This window comes from Lepisma saccharinum, chromosome 7 (assembly GCF_977018435.1).
Source record: "Lepisma saccharinum chromosome 7, izLepSacc3.1, whole genome shotgun sequence".
NCBI lineage: Eukaryota > Metazoa > Arthropoda > Insecta > Zygentoma > Lepismatidae > Lepisma > Lepisma saccharinum.
The window spans coordinates 97847311-97874199 of record NC_139235.1 but is presented as its reverse complement, the minus strand read 5'-3'; the positions used below and the strand labels follow the sequence as shown (position 1 = coordinate 97874199).

General features: G+C 37.4%; 2 protein-coding genes across 7 annotated transcripts in view; one reads left to right on the top strand and one right to left on the bottom strand.

Moving 5' to 3' along the window:
* Bre1 (E3 ubiquitin-protein ligase Bre1) overlaps nucleotides 1–3443 on the bottom strand; it is a 100970-nt gene extending 97527 nt beyond the window's left edge. For 2 of the 3 annotated variants that reach the window (XM_083125714.1, XM_083125716.1), the window contains exon 1: nucleotides 3195–3443. The gene's annotated coding sequence lies outside the window, so the exon portion shown is untranslated. The remainder of the gene's footprint in view (nucleotides 1–3194) is intronic. The other variant, XM_083125715.1, reaches the window with a different exon arrangement.
* A 337-nt stretch (nucleotides 3444–3780) lies between these two features.
* Tektin-C (Tektin C) lies at nucleotides 3781–25718 on the top strand. Of its 4 annotated transcripts, none has more exons than XM_083126067.1 (7): nucleotides 3781–3942; nucleotides 6253–6629; nucleotides 11315–11587; nucleotides 16163–16385; nucleotides 18365–18501; nucleotides 21961–22042; nucleotides 25284–25718. In XM_083126067.1, the coding sequence occupies exons 2-7, from the start codon at nucleotides 6268–6270 to the stop codon at nucleotides 25419–25421; spliced, it is 1215 nt and encodes a 404-aa protein (XP_082982193.1). In that variant the 5' UTR covers nucleotides 3781–3942; nucleotides 6253–6267; the 3' UTR covers nucleotides 25422–25718. The 4 variants fall into 4 exon arrangements, with proteins under 4 accessions (XP_082982193.1, XP_082982195.1, XP_082982194.1 ...); XM_083126069.1 differs by lacking the exon at nucleotides 3781–3942 and adding an exon at nucleotides 4475–4534; XM_083126068.1 differs by lacking the exon at nucleotides 3781–3942 and adding an exon at nucleotides 4482–4570.
* The last annotated feature ends 1171 nt before the right edge of the window (nucleotides 25719–26889 follow it).

The window sequence follows — 26889 nt, the reverse complement described above, 5'->3', positions numbered from 1 at the left end:
GGTCTTGGAAGTGTGTTTTTCCCTCGTTGAAATTTTTTTGCCGGTAAATCATGTAATTTTCGACATTAATTTCAATCCGATGCACGAAAGCTGTTCCCTTGATGTCCATCTACTACCTGAACCAAATATTTGCGAGCGTTTCATGATGCCACAACCGGTCAGTGTTTCCAGTGGATATATTTATGTACGAAGAGAATCCAGGGACGTGAAAAAATGAGGAAGAAAAAAGTTTCGTGGGGCTATTCATGAATAGTTTGTGGGGCTATCTGTGAATGGTTCGTGGGGTTTTCGAACCCAAAAAAAAATATTTTTCTAATTTTAAAAACAAATTTAACTGTGTTTGCCTAACCTAACAGAACCTAACCTAACCTTGAAGTGCATGGTTTGTGGGGCCTTCCGTGCATGGTTCACGGGGTTTTCGAACCCGAAAAAAATATTTTTCTAATTTTAAAAAAACAAATTTCACTATGTTTGCCTAACATAACACAACCTAACGTAACCTTGCCGTGCATGGTTCGTGGGGCTATTTATGAATCGTTTGTGGAGCTATCCGTGCATTTTTCGAATCTGGAAAGAAATACAAAATCAGTAACACCAAAGTAGGAATTTTTCTATGAAGAAGGTTGCAACACTGCATAACCACTGATCATGGACAACGCTCCACCATATTGCATGTAACGCAAGCGAAAGCAAACAATATAAAAATACTCGATATTTCTAAAATTGACATTATTTGCGTGGAAAAAACCAAACGCCACCTTGAAGAATCCTTAGGAATGCAGAATACGTAAGTATTAATGTGAAAAATACGAAAATAAGGGAATTAGAGACGGTGGTTACTGAAATTTTACCGCTATTTTTTTTTTTTTTAAAAAAAATCAACTTAAATCAGCTTTTTCACGATTTCCAGACGTGTCTGTCGCATTTTAACAACAGATTCATGATTAGAAGGCCAAATTTAGTTAGTATACCAAATATTAACGAAATTAGACATATTCTCTATATTTTACATTCACTCCAAATTTTGTTCCTAAACCTTCGAGCGGGCGCGCCTGCGCAAAATTTACGCCAAAAGTAATTTTCTTTAATTTTCTTGTGTTTCCTTTGAAATGGGCGACCTATGCTTTTTATGTATTCCTCAAGGAGGTCTTTTGTGTTGCATATTAGCAGTCATTGTTACTAATCCATATGTTATACTCTTTCAATTGTTGTTTATTTGAGATCATAACACCGTGTCATAAACTTTGCGCTGCGCGCCTGCTCCTGTTCTGTAATTTTCTCCTCCGGTCATTGTTGAAAATGAGTCGACAAAACGTAGACGTCAGCGAAATTCAGGGTATCCTTCAAGTTTCTTCTGATGAAGAGGGATCAAATGAATTCCACTCGCAGACTACTTATTGGAAAAGAAAATAACATTGCTTGGAACTATAAAGAAAAACAAGAAAGAAATCCCACTTCAATTTTTGCCCAGTAAGGAACGAGTTGTTGGTTCATTCATTTATGGTTATCAAAAAGATAAAATGTTACTTTCACACGTCACTCGTAAAAACAAAGCACTCTACATGACACCGCAGTAATGTGCAACAATAAACCAGAAATGATACATGATTATAGTTCTACAAAAAGTGGTGTGGATGTTGTTGACAAATTGTGTGCTTCATATTCCGTTTCAAGAATTACAAAGCGTTGGCCTTGTGTCATCTTTTACACTCTAATGAACATTGCAGGAATAAATGCTCAGGTACTCTATTCTTTTGCAAAAAATGATGTCACACTCCAACGAAGTGTGTTTCTAAAAAAATTTAGGTGTCTCTCTGATGAGAGAACATTTGGAGCAACGAGCTACAATTACATCTCTTCCATGTGACATTTCAGCATTTTTGAGAGTCAACTATAGGAAGAAACAAGTAAACGACGAAAGTCATGCAGGAAAACCGCCACTGAAAAGAAGATCTTCCGCATCCATATGTAATTCATGTGAGTCATATACTTGCAAAAAGCATTCAACAACCAAGGTTATCTGTACTCAGTGCAGTGTCAACGATTCTGCATCAGACTAAAATACAGCACAAACAAGTATAACATTTCATGTAGTGAAATTTAAACAGGTAAACTGTAAATATTTTTAACACCAAGTGAGGTTTCTTGAACTTGGAATGTAAAGTGTTTGTACATATACTTGTAACATTTAGGTTTTCAGCAGAAATATCTGTCGTAAAAAGTACTACATGCGCCTGCTGATGAAAAGCGTGGTGCGCTATAAATATGTAATAAGTTACGTACTGTATTTTTTTTAAAAAAAATTTCAGCATTCTAACTTTTATTTCAATATGTTTCATTTATATTAACCTCAGATATGATATAAATAAATGTAGACCCAAAAGAATTTACGTTTATATTATAAAAATCCTTGCTCGTAATGAATGATACTAATTGACGTAAAAAATATGTCACGCGCCCGCTGGTGTCACGATTATGAACGTGCCCGCTAGAAGGTAAAACAATGCGATACAGCCGTAAAAAAAAAATTTCACTATCTTTTTTTTTTCCCTATTTCCACACGTGACCCCCGCATTTTAACAACTGATTCGTGATTAGAAGGCCAAATTTGGTTATTATACCAAAAATTAACGAAATTGGAGACATTCTCTATATTCTTCATTCGCTCCCCGATTTGTAACCCTGTATTTGAACTTCACCCTAAACATAAATTGTAGCTACCCTTGTATTTTCATGAAAAATCTGGTTTGAGGTTGGCACGCCAGATTGTGTGAAACGTTACATATTATTAAATATGACTTAACAAGTCCAGCAATATTAGGCTCTTGCCTAGTATTGAATGTGTTTACATCTTACTCGAGCTGACCTACCAAACACAAAGTAAATATCCGTGAAAGTACGACAAATTGGTACTTTTACATGCAGGGTGAAGTCGAAGTACACGGCTTACGAATCGGGTCTTAAGCAGACACCTGAAAAACATATTTGCTCACCAGTATTTCTTACTTCCCTCTCGCAAACCTCGGATATCACGAGTGGTACTCCCAGTTAGTGTGTACGGAAACCGGTAATGCAAATTCTAAATTGCATTCCTCAAATATACTACGTACGGTCTCAACAGAGACTTACACTATAAGGAATTGTATCATAGATTTCTCCCTGTACATTTGCATCCCATTTTACGTATTATTTACCTTTCTCACCAAAAATATTACTTCCTCTTGAGTATAAAATGGCGGGTAAAAATATTTAGACTGTGACAAATATTTTTACGAATATACTATTTCGAATTGCATTACAAGCAATTAGGCAATCTTTTGTGTCTGATTTTTCAGTTATTGCATGATATTAAAATCTTGGTCTTGGGCAAAAACGTTTGTAACACCACTCCTGACACCAAGTTCCTTCATCGTCCGCCATTTTTCGCCACGATCGAAACTTTATAGCAATGTTGCCAATGCATAAAAAAATAATAATTGTGTTGCCGTCAAAATGTTTCGCTTTCGTTTCTTCGTTTCAAAAATGTAAACGCAACAAGACGTGCAATTTTTTTTCTTTTGACAGTATATCAGAAAACAATAGAATAAAATTGATAAAATGTTTGCTCCCATCCCACCCAGTAGTTATTCAACGCGGTTACGCGAATATTATTACAGACTATTTCATTTTTTTTCACTGCATGGCAACGGCATGCATGGAGAAATGCCTGTTTCATTTGCGTTTCGTCTGGATTAAACCGGTAAAAATAATGCAGTTTGCGCTCCTGATTCTTTGGTATGGTAGTGCCTTCTTTGGAGACCAGTGACCTCTGCCGTAAAATGTGTAGAACTATCTGGACACAGATTAGGCTCCTTGGATTAGGCTATCTGGGCCTGGGTTACCATAGCTACGGATAAACATCTTTGTATCATCATATCTGATGCACTGAATCCCTTCGCTGAGGTAAGAACATTGCACACAAAAATTAGGTAAAAAAGTCAGCATTTGTTGAAATTTGTTGGCATCCTAATGAATGTAGATGAGTAACAGATTACATGGTGGTTGGAATATCCAATGCTTCTTCCCAAATGACAAAAGTTTTATGTTAAGGTTTCGTCTTTCAAATTTAATCCCCCCTCAAGATCTCTAAACTCTTGTAATTAAGGAAGAGATAAAGTATTTCGCCAAATGCTAGAAGTAAATTACTAGTGTCCATTGTGTTCCTGTTTTAGATAGAAGAGTTTTTGTTCAGAGGTTACAGTTCTTCATCCTGTAGTGTTTGTTTCGATTTTAGCAGTTGGGTCAAAAGATTACTTAAGATGTGGATTTGTGTAGGAAAATGCAAGGCAATTTACAACATGGCTAATGCCACAACATACACATTTATGTAATGAACTTTATATTTAAGCAATCATGTCATCCCAACAGCCTCATACAGAAAGCAACAACATAGCTTGTATTCTTATTTTCTCTTCCATCATGTTCTACCAAGAACATTTTGGTCGCCTACTTCAATTTTTATAAGGAGTCTATATACTTCCATTAAACCAAAGAAGTGTGTAAGAAATGCAACATACTGTCGTTCTATGAGGTTAGTAATTTTAATGCTAAGTGTAGAAAGTTTATTTAGACGTTTACCTCACAAGAAACATGCCTCTGGTTAGTAACTTGCATTTCTGCTGCAACAAAAGTTGCATGTGATACTATGCTGTTGTTGCAATAAGCATATAAATAAAAATATTGCATTTTTCATGTTGAAAAGTTATGTTCATTAGGTAGATGATATCCATGCATCACACCAAAATTTGCAGAAGAATATAATTCAGATGTATTTAAGCAATGTATATTACTTTGCGTTTTGACATTGATTGAAATAACATTTTACATAAATGATAATAACTTCTGACATTGCAAAGTTGTTGCAGCAAACTTATTGAAAATTTCCTAATTTTGCACCACTTTTAAAACTGTTAGTGTGCTGAACCTTATTCTTAAAAAGCTTTTCTGTTTGATTAACCTTGTATTAATGCGAACAGTATGTCCTACCCCTTTCCAAACCGATTCTAAAGGCGGGGTCACTGCAGAACATGGGCTGCTTTTTTCCTTTAAATAGACGAACAAATTTTATATCCTCTAAAAGTACGTACCTTCTACTTCCATTTTCCGGTGTTACTATGCCGATTACTATTATATGATAGCGCGTAAAAAATGTTTTTCCTGCTACTAAAAGCAATGCATTTCTCCATTCGTTTGCATCCATATTGTTTACGCACAGATGCTGTCATTTGTTTCGGGGTCTTCCTCTCAGCACAAGAGTTTTCCTACCTTGTGTTCCGACGTCAGGCGAGGAATGCCTACGAGGTTAGGTTAGGCCTGTCAGGTTAGGTTCCATTAGAATAAATTCAATGAAAAATTATTCTTTGGGCTAAGAGAACTAAACCAAGCTAGCCTACAATAAAAATGCTTTGTGCGATAAGTGAGACCCTTCATTTCGCAAAATTCGAGTTTCTTTCATTATTTCAGACGAGGAATGCTTACAAGGTTAGGTTAGGCCTGTTAGGTTGGGTTCCAATAGCATTGAAAAATGTTTTTGCTGCTACTAAAAGCAATGCATTTCTCTATATTCATTCGCGTTCATATTGTTTATGCACAGTTTCTTTCATTATTTCGACGAGGAATGCCTACAAGATTAGGTTAGATTTCATTAGCAGAAATACAATGACAAATTATTATTCAGGCTAAGAGAACTAAACCTAGCTACCTAACAACATAGGCATTTCTTGCTTGCACTAGATTTGTGCAGGAATGTGCGCCACCATGTCACTTTTCCTTCCAAGAGTCCCTAACCTGGATACGTATTTCTAGTTTTTTTAAAGAATTTTTTCCGCACCTTCAAACTTACTTTTCCCGATTACTAACTACAAAACATTACCAAAAAATTATGAACCACGTTCCTCCTAAGCAGCCCATATTCTGCAGTCTTACCCTAAAGGCATAAAGAGGTGGTGTTTCATTTCTCCCTGCGATCACCACAGGCAGGTAGAATAGCTGTACATAATAACCTAACTAAAAGTCAATAACAAGTCAATCAAATGAAACGATCCCCCCATTTTTGTGTGAAGATATATAGAATTGGTAGCTAAACTATATAAATGTTGTCCCCCCAAAAAAAATTACGATGATGCGGGTGCATCATGAATCCCCCTGTGGGCAATCCTGCTTCTGTGTGTGTGTGTGTGTGTGTGTATAACCCTTTTTCATTTATTTTTCAAGTTATTGCTTGAAATCATGGCACAATTATTGAACCTTCCACCTCAACGTTTCACATATGAAGAATGGTATCTGAATACAAAGCTTCGGAGAAAGAATGCACAAGATCAACAGCAGTTGGCCGAGAGTGTAATTGCAGATTCAGATAGGGTTTGTGACGAGACACGAGAAACCACTGAAACAAATGCGGAAGAAGTTGATGCAAAACTAGAGGCAAGAATTCATGAAATTGAATATTTTAAGAATGAAATTGAAAAACAAAGAACGGATCTTATGAAAGAAATTGATGCTTTATCTCAGTGCAAGGAAAGATTAACTGGTGCCCTTAAATCACTGGATGAGACAAACATTGAAATAGGCAAAAAATGTTTAGCCCTCAGGTAAGTTGGTTTGCATCCATTTATACATTCCTTAATATGTATGTATATGGCATATATTGATAAGTATTAATTTACATTGTCCATGTTTACTAACTTAAGATCTGCTCTTGACCAGGGGAGATTCCTCCATGTAGGAACTTCCTACAGTTCATTTATACTTGCTTCCAGTTCTCTACTTTTTAGGAGTTTAATAATAATGTGCAATGTATGTACAATTGACTAGGTTAGCTACTGTCAAGAGTTGACTGGTGCCGCTCGTTCCAGCCGCAGCTAATAGATGATGGACACACACGCTTTGCTGCCCACCTGAGAAACCTTACCTGTAGCACTACAAACAGATGGGTGAGGAGTGAAAAAGGGGCAGGGGGGTAAGGTTGCGATTTTTAAAGATCCAGCAAGGAAGCATTGAGGGGTTCCTCAATCAGCGATGCCAACCCCATCAAAATGGTACTAAATGTAGAACAGTTTGATCTTCGTTGGCACCTAGCATCCTGATTTTGGCATAATGGTAAAATCTAGCATAATCTGCAAACGTGAGTCCCTGGGAGATGGAAATTGAGTTCAAAGGGATATGTTTTCAGGAAATAGGAATAAAATTACGTCCAAATCTTATACTTCAGCAGCTTTGGTTTGAGTTGTTGTTTTAAGTCCACTTTATGCACAGTAAGGCTAATCGGGACTGGACCTACAGTTTAAAGTGGGATCCGAACCACTTGTGCCTCCACCGGGTATCTAACCCGGGACCCCTTGATTACAAGGCAATGACGCTACCACTGCGCCATGGGGGAGGCCTTATACTTCAGCAGCAGACTTGCTTCAAATAAAAGGGAGTATGCATACATAGCGACAAGCTTTTTTACAACCATGCCACAATCCATCCTCTATCTTTTCTTTATCCTGTCGATTTTGTTCGTGAGGAGATTTTATGGCAGGAAATCGATAGAAGGTTGGGGGTGAACAAACAGTTTTATCAAACTGTTTCAAGTTCTATGCTGAACTCATTTCATTTGTTGAGCCAATCTACACAATTTTGTGAGAAAACTAACAATATCACATAACTGTAGTGAATAGTAAGTAATTCAAGTTTGAAACTCAAAAAGTATATGCATAATTGAACTTAAAACTGCAGTTATCCAAAAAAAAAAAATAATTAATAATAAATCCTAGCACAATTTAGCATCATTTTAAAGTACTTTCTATTATCCTCAATCCACACGACAGGTAGAGGGGACAAAATTGAAATTCTTGCAAAATCTAAAATATCATCAATGCTATTTTCGTAGATTTTTAAACGGGTTCACATTAAAATATTTCATAGTTCAAGGGCGTAAGGGTCCTTTGCCCTACCTTGTGCATGAGCCTGCAGCTAACATTCTAAATGCAATGGATAGTACAAGCGATATGTGTGACTGTAATTGAACCTTCCTCAGTTTACCATAATTTCTTCCTACACTTAAAAAAAAAGCCACGAGTCGCCACTGCTCTTGACAAGTAAATGCATGTATCTATTTGACCAGGTTTCAGTTGTGTAGGATGTCATCATAATGCACACCAGGCGCGGAGCGTCCATGTAAGCCGTGTAAGCCGGGCTTACACTTCATTAGTTCTAGTAAAATGTACGTAATTATCTGGCAAAAATTCGTAAACAACTTCAAAGTTCAAATCGGGTCGACACCAGTGTTCGAGATCATGTTTGTTAGATTGCAACACTTCAGCGCCAGGCAGCACATGGGATCTCCCGCCTTCTGCTTGTGGAAAGCTGTAAGCCTTCTGAATCTTGCCTTACAAATTTCTGACCGCGAACGAGCAGTGCCTACCCTATCTGGGTGCAAGACCCGTTCTCTGGGTGGAGAAGAGCGTGCCAAAACCCACGTGTGTAAACCTTCCGGCCAGAGGCTTACAACAGCGTTGCAAACCTTATGTTTACAAAAAGTGTTGTTCATGGATGTCAGCAGTATTTCTTTCCACCGGGGTTGATTAAGCATAGTAATTTTTCCAGGGGTGGGGGTAAACTAGGTATATTTCCCCCATAATAAAGTTGCCTTCTCAAAAGATACAAATTCAATTTGAAGTTAACATTTTTCTGCAACGCCCTTACAATAATTAACATAATTTGATGTGACTGAAATGAAATTATATGTGTGAAATATATTCTTTTATGGTTGACATTCGTTTTCCAGGAAGGGCTTCCTCCCCTTGCCCCTTCTGGACATCCATGGTCTACTTCAAACTCCGTAATTATGCTACATACTACTAAATTGTTCTGCGATCTACATATTATTAATATTAATTTGTAACAAGAAATAAATATAAATTCGAATGGTTCAACCAACGGGATGAGTCCGACGTCATACGTGAAAAGTTTGAGAAAATTCAACTACCACGAACAGCGGCCCTCTTGTTTCATTTATATCCCCAACTTCCAAACGACTTTTGAAACTTGTGCGAGATTTAGCACCATTATGCTTGGGTTGGCTTCACTGGCTAACCGTGAACATGCGCCAGGGAGACCCAGGTCCTGCAAGAGGAGGGTTCTCCAGCGTTGTCGGGTATGAATGAATGGTTGGCTGCAAAGGAAATTTGAGCCAGTGGTGTTTCAAGGAGGTTTTTTCCAGGAACAGGGAATTCTGAAGCAAAAAAACTAGCAGGAAGGGAAAAAAGGATAAACACCTAATAATGAGCGAGAAACGGGAAAATTAGATATACAAACGCTTGTTTCTGTTTTTCGCTTGTAGGAGAGCATAAACATTGGAAATATTAAGATTTCTGTTTTTCGTTTATTTTTTAACTCAGCTGGTAGTAATTGAGCTAACAAGTGCAATAACTTTTTCAAAAATTAAAATGTTTAATTAAAACTGAATATTGAACCAGTTTTACAAATCTCATGTCAAATGTGAACAAAATATTATTAATTACATAGTCCGTGGTTTAAACACTCTTCGAACAACGTACGAAATGGCTGTTTATGGTTGTGTACCATTCAGAATTTACGGTTCTACGATTCTCTAGTGGCACTGTAGCCATATGTCAATTTTTCCCCAAAAAACAGGCGACCATTTGCTTCGAAGTGCTTCTTGCACGAACAACTGTTGTTGGTTTTTGGATGTAGGTAGGCCCACCACTTCTCTAGCAGGCACGGTAACAGAAACGAAAAATAAAGTGATTCATGGTACGAGCTGATACTTGGTTATGCAGCGGTTGTAAAAAGTATTCAGCACTTTTCTGTTTCTTTCTGTTTTCGTTTCTTTATTATCATTATTCTTCATTTTATCTAACTTTGCATTTTTTTATGGATAAGTTACTCATTGTGATAGGAATAAAACCGACGCAATTATCAGTTGAAATGTAGGAGATATACAGCCTAGCAAAGAAAACACCAGGCTCAGGAATTTATCCAGAATATTTATTCTGATGTAGTGTAACTTTGTTTTTAAAGGGTGTAAGGTTAAATTTAGTGCTAAAATTAGTTTTTTGTGAAAAAATTCAGGAAGGTGTTCTGAAAAAAAGGGGGAGGGGTTGATGATTGTGGATAAATCACTGACCCAGCCCCAAAATAAACACAAGCCTTCATCAGGCTAGGCTTACACTGTTGGAAAGGTCACGCTCCGCCACTGATGCACACATGTTTCCTACATGATTCAAAATCTGTGCATGTCTATTAGTCATGAAAAAAAAAACGAACAACTGATTATCACATCTAATCAAGCAATTGAATTGATTCTGTTTATTTGTAATTTGTAAAATATATGATCAAGCAAGCATTGATGGCTAAGGGCACCTGCAAGGATGGGGTCACAGAGGAGAATTGCCCCCTTCGATTTCAAATTTTATGCAAATAAAAGTACATTGCGTAAAATTTTCTAGCTCGCTTCGCTAGCAAATCCTGCTTTTTTCAGTTTCGTCAAGTTCAGAACCTTAGCTAAGGGGCATTGGAAGTCGGCTACGGATGCCGAGCGATCTAAATGGAAAAAGTTGTATAAGAGAAAATGCCATGGCATCCAGTGAAATTATTTGTGCCCTGTTAAATCAATATTGTTACAAATTGCAAAATTTGGATCTAAAAATGTTCTTGTTCGCTTCGCTTGCAATGTAGTTGTTTTCTGTAATGTATGTATTTAAATAATGTGTTTAAATATATGTATTGAATAAACTTTCAATATGTACATGATTAATGTTAGCATGTTGCATATATATTTTCTTATGTCGCTCCATGTTGCATATGTATAAGACATAAAAGTTATACATGTTATATGTACAAAAATTATTATCTACGGAATGCATTTATCATTCATATATTTTGTGTGCTTGTTATCCATTATTAGCTAATGTGAAATTGACGATGTTGAAAAAATATTTCAAATCATTTGTTCCAAACAAATGCTATAGCACCGACTTCTACCCCCTCTTTGCGTAATTTATGAAGATAATAACATTTTTGATACTACTACTGTTACTACTATAATAATAATAATAATAATGATAATAGTCATTATTATTATGTTTATCCTGGTACTTGCCCCCCCCCCCCCAGACAAAAATTCGTGGTTGCGCCTTTGCTGGCTGGAGCCAACTGGCACAGAATACCAAGGACCAAGGTTCAATTACTGTTGATCTGCAAGTTTTCAGTAAGCTTATAAATATAAGATTTGTTTGACTAGCCTATGAAAAGTGTTCTTCCTTTTTAGGGAAACTCGACTAGGAATTGATTTGGTGCAGGATGACATAGAAACTGAATTGCACAAAGAAATAGAAGTACTTCAAGGCGTAAGAAATGTATTGCGAAGAACCCTTGAGCAGCTTAAAGAGCAATTACGCCTGCTGCGTTCTGCCCTTTATTTTCTTGATAAGGACCATGGAGACAAAACAGTAGGTCTGAACATTGATAAGTACTGTGTCACATTGAAAAATAATCGCCTTGGCCTAAGTCTTTATCATGGAAACACACCACTTAACACAAGGTGAGCCACATGAGAGTTACGTTCATTCCCTGCTGGAAATTTTTACTAGTCGACAGTCTAAAGTTTGAATCCTTGATAAGATATACGAGGGTGGATCAAATGAAAATGGAACAGAGGATGTATTGGGTTATATTTATGTATGTGTGGCACAACCCTGTGTAGAGGTAGAGCGGGAGGTAAGGAAGGCAACCCCTACTGCATAATGGACTCGCCCTAGGTAGTCGCACGTGATAGGCATAGGCTGTCTGGCAGCAGTATCAAGGCCAAATGCCTCGCCCTATTGTCCTCTGGAGTAGTTTTGCTGCATGACAACATGCGGCCACATACGTCAGCTGTTACAAAGAACACGTTGGCAACGTTTGGGTGGACAGAGTTGGAACATCCCTGATCTATAGCCATGCAACTTTCATATCTTTGGTCTGTTGAAAAAGGCATTGAAGGGTCAGCTCTTCCACTCGGACAATGAAGTCATGGACAATGTTCGCAACTGGTTCCAATCTCAGCCAAAGGAGTTCTACGAGCAGGGTATTCACCGCTTGGTGAAACAATGGAGCAAGTGCTTCTGTAACTTGGGAGATTACGTTTGAAATAAACCTTGTTGATTTCATTCTGTGGCCCCTGTTTCATTTTCATTTGATCCACCCTAACACATTTCTTATTTTATGTTGCTTTTCTGCTACACCTGACCCATCACCATGTTGAGAAAAAATGGTGAGTAGATGAAGTTAGCGGAAACTCATACCCAGGCCAGGACTCGAACCTGGTATCTTCAGTGACAAGGGCCACTCAATGCCCTTGACCACCAATGCAGCTCAGCATATGTATCACACTGTTTACTCCATCATTTATTTCACCATTCACCACTGATGCATATCATCCAAGAGGTAGAAAAGTGAGGTAAATTAACAATAGTGGGAGTAGTAACAATAAACATATCTTCTGGAGTGGATTAGATTTATTTATTGTGCGATAAATGATTCATTTTGAAGTCTGGTATGCTACAATATGCTGAAATGTCATTGAGTTTAATTCTGCAAATTTTACAAAATTGGAAACTTAATCTCACAGTTTTTTTTCACCCTCTATGCTGCTCAAGTACTGAGTTTTTTCCCATCAAAATCTGTTTCCTTGTGCACGTTGAGGTAATAATTCAGAAGTGACTGCAAGAGGTCCACTTTGGGAGAGGGAGAAGTAAGAAATGAAGATTTCATCAAAGGTTTGAAATTGCATGAAAAACAGTTAGGTCAGTAAAACAAATAATAATATTGCTAATTAAATTTTCTAGATTATGACAGTGACATGCACTGAGGAGTAGCGAGCCTAGCAGTGATAGATCAATGATCTCAGGCATCTAATTATTTTTAAATCGCGATATTTATTGTCTTCTCGAAGCCACAGTTCATAAGCAACGCTTTTTTCAGATGCTTCTCACCCTAGGAACGATCGCTAGGCAGGCTGGAAGGAGCTACTATATCAGGCTTTTCAACCACCAGACCAGTTTCAGGTAGAGGCTGTCCTGGAAAGGGAAGGGGGAGACTTGTGTGTTTACTCCCCTGCCCCCTTGCCTTGAACCCTCCAGCCAGTGCAATGGTTGAAAGTCCGTGCTTTCAGGTACCCCAGTGATAGAGGATTGGTTTCTCCCGATTCCTTTTCATTTCACCAATACTTTATGCTCTCAGTTATATCTAATAACAGACTATATATAATACATAAAAAAAAAAACATAAAATTATTGAAATTCTGTGATTATTCACTTGATGATTGTGCAAAGCAATGTCCTTTCTACAAATAATTCTCTGTGCTCATGTACTGAGAGAAACTGCCCTTTGTAATGTGTCATAATATCAGTTAAATCCTGTGCTTTTTTTATATAATTGTGTTACAAAACACACTTTAAAGTACACTGCGCTCACATACTGACTGATGTTAACCATAACATTCACTGTCATTGTTGCTAGTGGAGATATTGGTGTGCAATGAATAGTCATTCAAGTTGTTGGGTTTCTGACGCTTCTTTTTGCCGAGCAGGCAAATGTTGTGCACGATTTCTTATCAGGCAAAGGTTTAAGCAGATGATACATACGATCTTCATTGGTAGAAGTTCAGGAGCTCTTGCAGGATTCTGATGCCCTTGTTTCTTACTTCTTGAGCCTCCTCAGACAGTTCATCAATTGGAAAAACAGCTGATGCCAAGAGATCTGTGCCATGCACAAGATTTTGTGTACACTAGCAAGTATGCAATACCAGAAATATTCTGCCAAAAGAAGTTCTGCAGCTTTTGTTTTTGCTTTGTCTATACAACACATGAAGTACTCAAAAGAATGACTGCATGTAGGACTGACAGTCTGAACAAAGATGGCTGAGTATGTGCCCGATCTGAGTGACCTCATCAATTTTGTTCATCTCTTTAGTGCCAGAAATATAGCACATATGAGCAGAGGATGTACAACTTACAGTGTTGCAAACTTTTCCATCTGCCATAGTCATTTGTGAAAAACTGTCAAATCTTTCCCAATGTCACTTCTGTTATTTTGTTAGACATTTCGATACATTAAAATGTAATTATATTTCATGCAGTGTTATTTGTAGTGTGAAGCTGTATGCAACGGACATTTATTTTTCATTTTGTAATTGAGCTCAAACAAGAGTTGGCAGGCAGTTTTCTCTTCAATGCATTTATGAGACCTATTGAATCATTCAGCATAAACATCTTTACCCACCTCATCCCAGAAATTTTGAAAGTTAAATGGAAGAAACACACAAAATTACAATGTAGCTAAAAAATGGTAGCATATGAACCTGCGTGTACAACAATGACCACAGTTTGGTAAATCAATCGAGTTTGGATTTTTATTTTAAGTCCACTTTATCCACACATAGGTTGAATCAGGCTGGACCTACTGCTTAAAGTTGGATTTTAAACTATATGCCTTCATCAGGTAAATTCTGTCAATCAATTCATACTCCACCAACAGAAAGTAGATACCTTGATGATGTGTAGAATATGTGTAACGGGACCACAGATAGTATTCTGATAATTCAATACCTCTCAATGGGTGAAACTGTGCAATATACAGATGGGGGACAAAATAATACGAACACCTGTGAAATTAGAGAAAATCTTTATTAATATGGGGTTGGACCATCCTGTGACTGAAGTACACTTTGTATGTGATGTGGGATGGACGCATAGAGGTTATGCACAATGTTTAAGGGAATATGGAGCCATTCTTCCTCCAGAGCAGTCTCCAATTCCTAAAGTGTGGCTGGATGCGGACTTCGAGCAACCAGTTCAGACTCCAAATATCCCCACAAATGTTCTATAATGTACAAGTTAGGAGACTGTGGGGGCCATTCAAGATGTCCTACTTCATCGTCATGTTCTTCGAACCATGTTTGGACAGACCCAGCAGTGTGGATAGGAGCGTTGTCGTCTTGAAAAAGTGGCCGCTCCCCAGGAAATAGTCTGGACAAAAGGATGGAGATGATCCCCCAGAATACTCTGATAGTGATTGGCATTAATCTTCCCATGCAGAAAAAAAAGTGGTCCCACACCGTGCCAAGATATCGCACTCCATATCATAATGGATCCACCTCCATGCTTCACAGTCAGCAAGAGGCAGTCAGGATGAAACACATCTCGGGGCGTTCTCCACACATAAACGCGCCCGGTGGTCTGAAATAATGTGAATGTTGATTCATCAGAGCAGGTGACTTGTTGCCACTGCTGTGGGGACCAACGTCTGTGAGCTCTGCACCATTGGCGTCAATTGACAGCATTACGTGATGTCACCAACGGCTTACGAATTGCCACTCTGCCATGAATGTTTGCAGCATGGAGTTCCCTTTTGACAGTTTTGGTTGAAATGGGGTCCTGAAGATGCCTGTTCATTTCAGATGTTATCTCGGATAACAATTGCTAGTGCTTTCAGGCCACTATGCGCTTCAACATCCTCCTATCCTGAGCAGCAAGCTTTTTCTTTCGTCCACTGTTGTCCTTTGAAGATGCGATCTTACCTTGTGTTGTGTACGCTGTCATAACGGCTGACACTGTGCTCCTTGCACACCCCACAAGGTTTGCGGTTTCCATCACCGTGGCTCCAGGTGAAAGTGCTCCAACAATCATGCCTCTTTGGAACTCTGTCAGGTCTGACATTGCAGCGTCTCTTGAGAGCGTATGATAGACAAATGCAAAACCAATGACTGCTGTTGACAGACTAATACCTTCCCCATCAAGGCCACTAGGTGGCAGACTTCAGTGCCAGGTGGTGCTGCTGTACTGCCGGTGTGAAATGTGGCATACTTTTTTACAGGTGTTCGTATTATTTTGTCCCCCATCTGTATCTGTTAAATGGCAATTGGTAAATGTATGGGTTTTGCCCAACTTAAATTCTCATGTACATTAACACGTGAATGGAATTATTTGCAGTTTAAGGTTGTCCCACTTCATGAATTCTGGCCTACTGTGTGTTGGTTGGTAATTTTTAAGCTTTTGTTTTAAATGCTCTTCCTGTGTTGTTTTATCATCCTTTTTGCAGATAAGGATACGTAATATTGCCAGTTATTTATTTTCAGCAAAATCACATATGAAGAATGGGAAAACTTCACCTTAAAGAACATTGAGAGAGCAGCTAAGGAAATAAACAACTCTCGTCCCCTGCAGTCATATATCAAAATGATTTTGGATCAAACAGCCGAGGATCTGATGAGGCAAAACAATCTCACAAATGCAGCCTTTGAGAGAAGGATCCTAGAAACAAAGAGCGAAAAGGAAAAGCTTGAGAAGGAACATGCGGAGGTAAGAATTTTATTTTGTAATCTTTCAGTTCATGGTAAGAAAGATTTCACACCAAAGTAACCATAGGCGTAGCTACGAGGTGTGCCTCTATAGAGTTTCGATTTTTTGATGTCATTGAGATATTTACTGCATTCTACTCTGTACTGCAGCACCTTTCTTCTATACCTGTCACAAGCTGCACGTGTGAGAGAACTTTCTCCAAGCTTACCCAAGTTAAAACTAAATTAAGAGCAACTCAGAAGCAGGATAGATTGGAAGCCCTGCTCTTGCTTTTGTGGAACAGGAAAAAGCTTAGTCTATTGATGTAAATGAAGTTACTGATGAGTTTAAGAACATTGTACCTTTTGACAGACGTCTCTTGTTATAGATGACGTGTATTTTGATGTATTTGTTTGTAACATTTATGAACATTTTGTGTGTGTGTAATTTCTATGCAATTTGATTTTTTCTACTACATATATTCAGAAATTTTCAACACTGTCATTTAGTGAATTTATATTCCTTTACAAACATTAGTGCAGTTAAAGAGCCAAGTGATTGTGTTGCAAAATATGCTATTAAAAAGGTACAAGACCTCATTTTTTTTCCTTTGTGCACACCCAAATATAAAGTTCTAGCTACGCCTATGAAAGTAACAACGTGTCACCTAGCATCCAAGAGTCATGTCGCCTCAGAAACAATCTTTAGAAACAAATGCAAAATTTTGTTTGTTGCACACATGCAGAGATTGCTTCTCTAGACTGGAAGGAAAAGTGGCTACTCACATGAGAAGTTTGTCGTGAGGTGTCACTTTAGTGTGAAAGCAGTTGCATGTCACATTTGTCTCTTGTCAATTGTTGCTTGGTGTGAAATCTTCCTATTAGAAATTATATTTGAGTGCACTTTTCTACAGAAAACTTTACAAGAGACTTTACTGGGAAAAGTGATCAAGGTTGTTTACAATGACCACATTACGGTCAGTTTTATATAATAATAAATTTCAAAAACATTCAATATAATCTTTCTTCATCAAATTCATTGGTTGTCAGGTATTCATTCTCAATTTCATGAAGCATATTTCTGTCAGACTAGACACATTTATATGAAAAACTGCATTTAACTGTTTACAAACTGTGGAATAGTGACATGGCTCATTTTGGAAAGTCCATGTAGTTTTTATCACATACTACTTACCATCAGAATGTGTGTAGTAAATGGACGTAGAACTTCCAATTCTTGGTTAATGACGAGTGCTCGACAAAATCCAATTCTTGCTCGCACAACCTCCTATTTAAAGGTCTTCCTTTGTATTAATGAACCAACCATGTTGTGCTAGTTAGGATGTTTTGAATGCACTGACATTGACTTTGCAGCTGTTTTTAAAATGCATTATCATTGTCAGTTCACATTACGTAACTAATTTTATACAGATTTTTATTCAACACAGTAAATTATATTATATTAAATTCTAAATTATACTGCATGCTGTCACTATGTTCAACACACATCTTTACTCTGTTCAATAAAAAATCTGTATAAAATTGGTTTCGCCATGTGAACTGACAATGATAATGGTTTTAAAAACAGCCGCAAAGAGCTTCAAAACAGGACCAAGATCATATTTGATCATTTTTTAAAAAATATGAAAATTAAGAACTGTACTTAAAAAAACCTTCCTACCTGCACTGTATTTAAATTTCATCACGATTTGACTATGTGTTTTTTATTTATAGAATTTTAAAAAAGAGTGACCGTTTGCAAAACTCAAATAACTCACGACAATAAAAATGGAAGGCATACTCGACAAAAAATTTGGTTAGCATAGATTAACACAGAATTGAATAAGCTAAATTTTAATGTTATTCGTTTTTATGTAGGTCTACTGGTTAATTTTTAACTAGAGATCAAGCTCGAGTATCCATGGCACAACTGTTCTTTAGTTTTATACATCATTCATCATGAATTTTCGTTTTTTACCACATGCATTGGTTTACTTACAGATTGTGAAAAATGTGAATGATATGATGCGCAGTATAACTCGAATTGAGAAAGAAATTGCCGACAAGGAGAGTTACATGGCATTGGCTCATACAAGGATGGGGCACAGAGCCCAAAGACCAAATGTTGAGTTGAATAAGTAAGTTATTCCATTTAAAAAAATGTGCATTACATTAGACAAACAGGTTACTGCAACCAGGTCATTATTTACTTCTTTCTGCATTTACAGTGGTTGTGATTTTTAATCATGTTGCAGAGTTACTATAGAAAGTTAAACATGCAATAACATATTTGTGAATATATGATTTGATTATGGGAAGTCAGTCTAGCATGGAATGGAAGGGTCCTGGGTTCGAACTTTGATTGAGCTGCTGTTTTCATTAACTTTGGAGTGATTCTCTATAATACTCTGTGTTGCATAAGCTATTTGAGAGGTGTATCAATCATCAATGTATTTATGTAATAAATACATGTAAAAAGTTATTTTTCTGCGAGACTCACTTTTAAAGGTTCTATTAATTTATTTTGGTGGTCTCTGCCACCATCCACTTAGGAATTTGTTGCTTCACTGCTGGACTGGCATCCGGTTCCTTGCGTACCGCTAGGAGCATTGGTGTACCCAGTTCATCTGCTACGTTTGCTGTATGTGCTTGGGTTTAGTTGTTGCAGTAGTGTGAGCCAAGTGTGATGTGCCTGACCGCTTTCAATGTTTAGTTCATGCGGAAAGTGCAGCATCGTGGAAAAAGTAACTTCCTTGCGTGTATTTATTACACAACCCAATCATGAATATTTATCTATAATTTTTAATGTACCCCAAGTGACTTTATATTCTATATAATCTTGAGATACACAGATCTTTTAAAAAAAAAAAACATTAAAGGGACACAATTATAGCATGTTGTAAATTACTTTATGTGCATTCAATTCCATGCAGGGGTGCAAATCCCATGTTGCCTGATGGTTAATGCTCTGGTGGCAATCGGAAAGCCACTTGAAAATAAGCAGTAAATGCCTGTAAAATAATGTTGGAACTCAGCTCTCAGCGATCTAACCATATGTCACCTAATCAAAAACAACTTTGCATGCCATGTCTCTCAAGGTACTGTTTATTGTAACTGACTGAAAAGTTACCCGAAAATTATGGTTCAACTTGAGGGCGAACTGAGGACTTGTTCATTGAGAGCTGGCACGGAATGCCCAAGTTGGAATTTTAGACAGACCAGTAGTTGGGTTAGTAGTTCAGTAATAGAGCTTGAGCATGGTTGAGCCAAATAACTTTCCAATATGTTATATAATTGGTTCAGTTTGTTAGTTCCCTCCTTAGATATGAAAACAAGGCTTTCTTTTGATGTCCTTTTGTTTTCAAAGACCATATTATGTCTTTAGGTGTAAATTGAAGATAGTACAGGAGTCATCCAAAAAATAAGTTCTTTGCCAATTTAGAAAAACACGAAATATAGTGAAACAAAAACCTTTATTGCACATTGAAGTACATACCTTGTTTCTAAAGATATCTGTTTGGCAGTTACGTGGAGATATATAATCCATTCTAAAGCGTTCAAGTTTCATTTTTCAGTGCACTTTTTGTTCACGAACGATTTTGCCACGTCTGGTGGCTTCGTCAGGTATGTACTGTCTTGCCGCAGGTGGCATGGTTCCTTCTCTCCCTCCAAACAGATATCTTTAGATACAATGTGAATAATCTCCCTAACCTGGGGGGAATGGTCGAAATACAAAAGTACAAAGCTCAAATTGCACGCACATTAGCTCGATGGTCCTTCAGGAGTGCTACAAAGAGTGCTCCCCAATTTTCTTGCGTGGAAATTGATATCTCGCTCCACATCAGTGACAAAAGTGCTTAAATGGGCAAATTTTGTGTGTTGCGATCCCTCATAAACTAGGAGCATAGTGAAATCAGTATGCAGACAATGAGACTGCGAACCAACAGTGCCAAAAATCCCGATGCGTGGCAAAAGAAGGAAGTGCTACGTCCACACTGCTACAGCGGAAAGTGAAAGGCCTACGTCAACTAACGCCACCACGAATACAAGCAGGAGAAAAAGGAACCACACCACCAGCGGCAAGACAGTACATGCCTGACGAAGCAACCTGTCCCAAAATCAATTGCCAACAAAAAGTGCGTGGAAAAATGAAACGTGAACTCATTAGAGTAAATTACATACCTTGGTCTAATTTTCAACATAGTTGCCACCACTGTTCAGACACTTATCATGATGAGACACCAGCTTTTGTATCCCCTTATCATAGAATGATGCTGCCTGTGATAACAATTTTATGAAGCAGCGACCAGGAATTGTGTGGATGAAGCACAAAGTCGTACGCCACTTCAGATGGCTGCCCACTGTGTTCCTCATCGTGCACATTGTTCTGCCCTTTGCATCCATCTCTGTACCATTGAGGCACTGATGATCTGTTCCTCGTACACCTCACCAATCTGACGGTGGGATGTGCTGACACATTCCGTGCATTCAAATATCAGATCACAGACCACTCCTCACACGTGGCGGGTGAGTCGATTTTCTTGAACATTATCACAACCCACTGTGAAGCGTCTGCCCTACAATCTTTCCTCCAACTGATGTCTGTGCTGTGCCAATGGGTCAAATAACTCAGTAAATCTGCACACCTTATTTTACTACATTTGATTGCTGACACATTACCCCTTGAGCTTCTAAGAATCTGTGTACCGAATGTCATGGCAATAAGGTGTGTGTGTGGTTGCATTTCTACTTATATTTTCTTTAAAAAAAACACACACACACACACACTTGTATCTCCACGTATCATTTCTCATCAACCAATGCCTGTTCACTATCTTGATAAAACAATTTCAAAATACATACTTAAATATAATCAACTCATAAAATAAACCATTAAAATAATTTATAATTGGGATGGGACCAATTAATTGATTCATCAATTTTATTGATTTAATATATCTGTAAAGAGCTTGTAATTTACTGTAAAATTTCACCTTTTTGTTACATTTTTATGAATGAAAATGCATGATTCATACGCCCTTGTTTTGTAAATAGATTTGTAATGAATCTTTCAGTTGTGAAGAATTTTATGCATGAAAATAACGATTCATCATCTGCATGTAAAATGTATCAAAATACATTTTTTTTGTGAAAGCTACATATAAAATTTATTCTGAAATCCACTGTGTTCATTAAAATTACAATTATTCCAGATAATTCTACCCACCATGAAATTAAATTGGATGCACATGGAAGAAAGTGCAAATCTGCAATAGCTTAAAAATCCTAATGTTAATGCAAATAAGAAATCACCAATTTAAAAGAAATGAAATTACTTAGTTTCTTGCATGATTTTTTTATTTCACATGGTTACTTACTACGAAAGATATAACTTTCGGGGCCTGCTGGTGTATTGATAATGTAGTCGCCTTGTAATCAAGGGGTCCCGGGTTCAATACCTGGTGGAAGCACATGGCACAGTGGTTCGGATTCCACTTTAAAGTGTAGGTCCAGTCCCAATTAGCCTTTCTGTGCATAAGTGGACTTAAAACAACAAATCAAGATATAACTTTCATGTCATGTTCTCATATTTACAGAGATGAGGCTGAAGGAAAACTCGTAATGGAAGTTGCTGATTTACAAGAATCTACTAGGAAATTGCAAGAGCGTCTAACTGAAGTGAGTATATTGGTTAATAGATAGTACACATTCTCAACAATGGATCAGGAATAAAAAATTTATCTGTTGCACTCACTCATGGTCGTCGGGAGGGGGGTTCGAACGAGTCGGTGGACCCCCTGGAAATTGATACATTGTTCATTTAAAGATACAAGAAAGCCGAAAGTTTGTTACTCCTTATTGTTAAGAACAGAAATAAAGTTCATTTAGTTACTATTCGAACAGAGTAATCAAAGTAAAAATGCATTGGATCAAAAACATTGAGTGAAAAATACAGGAATGAGGTTATATTCTACCATTTCATCCAAAGAACAAATGGTTTCACAGTTTTCAAAATTCTAATAATTACAGTTGTAGGTGAGAGGCCACACAACACACTTTATAAAAAAAATCCCCTAACGTTTAAAGCCTTTTCTTGAATGAGACGTGCAAAGGTTAATATCAAAATGCATTCAGATACGAACTGCATAAAATGCAAATAAAATAATGGAAAATAATTATGCTGTTATTCACTGATTTGGTGGATCGAGTCTCCCCATTTACATATTATTATTTCGAATAGAATTCATTTTTGTTAGTTTGTAATATTTATTATTGTATAACATTTATAACCATGGTAATAATACTTATTATTTATCTACTATTCAACTTTTATCATTAGCCCGACGGCCCCTGCAAAAATTTCTGGCAACGCCCATGCCCTCATTTATCCTGCAAAGTTATACAACTAGTTGAACTGTGGTGTTACAAAATTTGCGGGGCATTTTTTGATACATTTCATCCAGTCTTTACATCTGATTGAATCAGAAAGGTATTTATAGATGTTAAGCACATCCCGGACTCATTTTTCCAGTATTTCCTCCTCTATGTTAACCTCAAAGGTAAAGATAAAAATGGATAAAGTGTATCAAATAGGGATGGACCGATATTATATTTTGGCCGATACCGATAAAGTACCGGTATAATATGTCAATAACGATAACCGATATTCTAGCAATCTGATATAAAATCCCAATTAGTCCTTGAAGAACTTGAATAGTTCATTGACCTCTTTAATAAATGTCTGTTTCCAGGTGACTGCAGTGCAAAACAAGTTGCATTTTAGACATTTACTTTTTTAAGAAGTAGGGCATGGAGATTTTCCATTAAAATTATAACAAAATGGCAGAATTTTGCACTAATTATAAGATATTTATAGATATATGGGATCGGTACAATAACACTGTTCTACAAATTTTCACTTCTTTTCTGTTACAGAAAGGAAAGTAGCCGTTTCTTACTGAAATATTAAGCATCTATGCAGATTAACTTAGTGATGATGATGCTTTATGATAATTCTCTTAAAAGCATAACTCTATGTTTCCTTCATTTTAAACACTGCCCCCCCCCCCCCCCAACACACTCAAAAACCTGCAGGTGGACTTGGGTTACTGAATCATCGACAGTAATGTTTTTCTATTGTGCAGGAGAAAGTACCCTTTCTTTACTGAAATAGATCCCTTCAGTAAAAAGCACTAAGGAAAAAGTAATTAAGGAATACCATACTATGAATATTGAATTCCCACCCAATCTTCTCGTAAGACGTCAGAAGCTTCTCCACGAGTTGTTCATAGTTCTTTGCTCTCCTGTTCCCCAGAAAATTATGACACGCTTGTCGAAATGCATTCCATGCAGTTCACTCACCATCACCGAAGAATTTCTTTTACGTTTTCATAAGTTTCCTTAATGTCAACTACATGGACAACAGGAATTGAAGTTGTGCAGCAAAACTGCTTTAAGACAGAACTTGGAGTAATCAATAAAAAGTCTCCAGTCCTCGGTCTTATGCGATATATTCATCCATGCAAAGAAGCCTTTGTCATGGCACACAGTCAGGTCCCCTTTTGTGTCGAAAAATGGAAGAAATTCTCTATCTGTAGCGAGTAGTACCTTCACATCATCTGCCAGGTGATTCCATTGTTGCAATCGTAAGGTCAAGAATTCGGCTTTATTTTTCGGAATTTCTAAGTCCTTTACTAAGCCATTTAATTCGGCCTGTGTTATCTTGTGGTTTACAGAATTCTTGTTGGGAAACATGATGGTAACAGACCAGTAGGAAGACCAAGACGAAGATGGAGGGATAACGTTGAGGTGAACCTAAAGAAATCGGGGTGTAAGGGGTGATCTTCCACGTAGTACACCCAAATGTCAACCTCACTTCCACGTAGTGCACCCTGGACTAGAGACTAACGAGGCTCTGGCGACTGGCACTATGGCCAGTATAATTTTGTGTGTGTTGTCCTGTTTTTTGTCCTTGTGTGTGCTGAGTGCCCATTTACAGCCTCAGCTTTTAACAGAAGTCAGAACATTTTACGATTTTTAATTATGCAACGTTAGAGTTGTCATTTGTAATGATAAGGGGCTGGCACCCGTATAATGTGACGGGAGCAAAATAGCCTAAGTGCTGACGCTCCCACAATTTTAAAATCAAATTTAAAAATTCAATGAACCTAAAGAAAATCTGTACGGATGGAAAAGATTGGATTGATCTTGCCCAGGAGGAGGACAGATGGAAGGTTTGTGTTCATGTAACCATAAACCTTCTGGTTTAAAAAAACTAGAGAGTTAGTTACTTAACTAGTTATCTTGTGGGGTTCTCTAGCAGCCAAAGATGGTAAAATACTTCCCTGAATACATAGCATGTCTGAATAGAGTGCTGTTGTTGGGATGCTACATTGCCAAATAGCCACCAGTGTTTCCACGTTGCTGTATATACTGCATACATGAAATTAACAATACTCTGGAAACACTCCACAACTGATTGCAAACTGACCAATGTTGAGGGGATTTGAAACAGCAAAGAATGACGTGATATACTGGAATGCAACCTGCCAGACCATCAGCAGTGTTGCCATATATACTCAAGATGAGCTGGGTCGCTTGAATGTGCCCCCTCTCACCCACCACCCTCTCATCTCTGTAATAAAATGTGTGTAGAACAGTGTAATCGGTAATTTTACTGATGCACCTATATGCCTATATCGGCCGATACTGATAAGTGCTGATTAATCTGTCCCATCCCTAGTATCAAATGACTCCTATAGCTTTGGTTTCCATCTTCTCATTATTAATTGATTTTGCTGCCTTATTTCTACATTATAACTTCTACCATCAAATCTGAAATGACGTTTGTGTTACGCATGCAAGAGTATAGCAGATATTTAAGTGAATGAATTTTAAGAGAAGAAAATTTGTATTTCAGTCTGAAGCCTGCTTGAGGTACTTGCTGAGGAATCAAGTGCAGTTAGAAGAAGACATCAACATCAAACTGCAGTCTCTAGACATTGACGAAGTTCAGTGCATGACCGAGCGACAGAAAATGCACTTCCACAAATATTAAGATACTCTGTGTAAAATTTTCACATTTGAGTCAAAATTCTAACCAACTATTGTTATAACTTTTGATCTAAATAAGTATGGTGCAATTGTGTATTTATGTAGTGTATGTGTGATTGATAGTGTAGTGTTTACAAATATATTTGATCTTTGCAATTTATAAATGGAACTTCAAGTGTGTGCAATTATATTTTTTTTAAAAATGTAAAAAAAAATCTTCTGCTGTTCTCATGCTAGTCCTTTTTACATGAATGTAATTTATAAGTTTTATGTAATATGTTCTTGTAATAAAAATTTTGAGATCAAACTGATATATAATTTAAAATACACTATAATACCACTGCTACAAATAACACTACTATTTGTATGTAATCTTGATTTACAAGGGCAGAAATTGAAATACTGCATTATTGACATTCCTGAAACTTTTTCTTTAGTTTCTTTAGTCCTTGATGTAAACAAGAAGTTTGTGAAATGACAGAAACATCGTGCTTTAATTTCTGTGCTGTTTAAATCAAAAATATGTATAAAATGAACTAGTAGTTGAAATCTCTATACAGATCTTGCCTATCACCTATTCACGGTTGGTGTGATTTTACTTATTTAACAAATAAAAATAGGACTGACCTATTACAACTAACTCTATTACAGGTAGTGTTATCATGAATGTTACAATTTTTTTCAGAATTGTTCTGCCAATATTGAAAATATACTTTACAGTTGCAACCTGGTTCAGTCTTCCCATAATGGTGTCAAAAAGTATTAAGAGCTGTAGAAGCACATTCTGTTTTTGCAAAATTGAATTAAACTGAATTGAATTAAAATTTTTGGGTGCGTTGGCACTTAAGGCCATTCTGCACTCTTCAATGTATTCGGGGAAATATCACCTTAACTAAAACTCTGACTTAAGGGATTAAAACAAGGGATGTAAAAAGCCCCTTGGGAAAAATTAAACTGCAAGGTTGTAAAAAGACCCGCACAAAACAAACATAACACATTAATAAGTCAGAAGGTATTAAAAACTTCGTCATAGACTGTGGAAGAGACCAGTTCTTCGCAAAAATCTAAAAACACTTGTCATTTCTGTTCTGTTGTCACTGCCCCACAGGGATGACTAACATCTGGGAATATTAAAAGTCTGTCTGAGGAAAGCAAAGTCGCCAAAGACTTAAAATAACGTAACAAACACGACACAACGGAGGGTCCAGCCCTTTCAGCAAGTGACCCTGCGTTAGATGGCTGTGTCCTATACGCAGGCATGTAAGAATAACTTCTTCTCGACGAGAGGGACGGGAAGAGGAATGCCAAGCACCTATGGTGGGTTTGATAGCGTAAAGCTTGTTCCCCGCTTCCTTATCCCATTCGGCCTGCCAAGTGTCCAGAAGGGAACAATGAAGCAATTCTGCAGGTCGCTGGCTGGCAAAAGGTGGACGAGAATGTCGCCATCTGCTTCAGCACACTTGGTGGCAGCA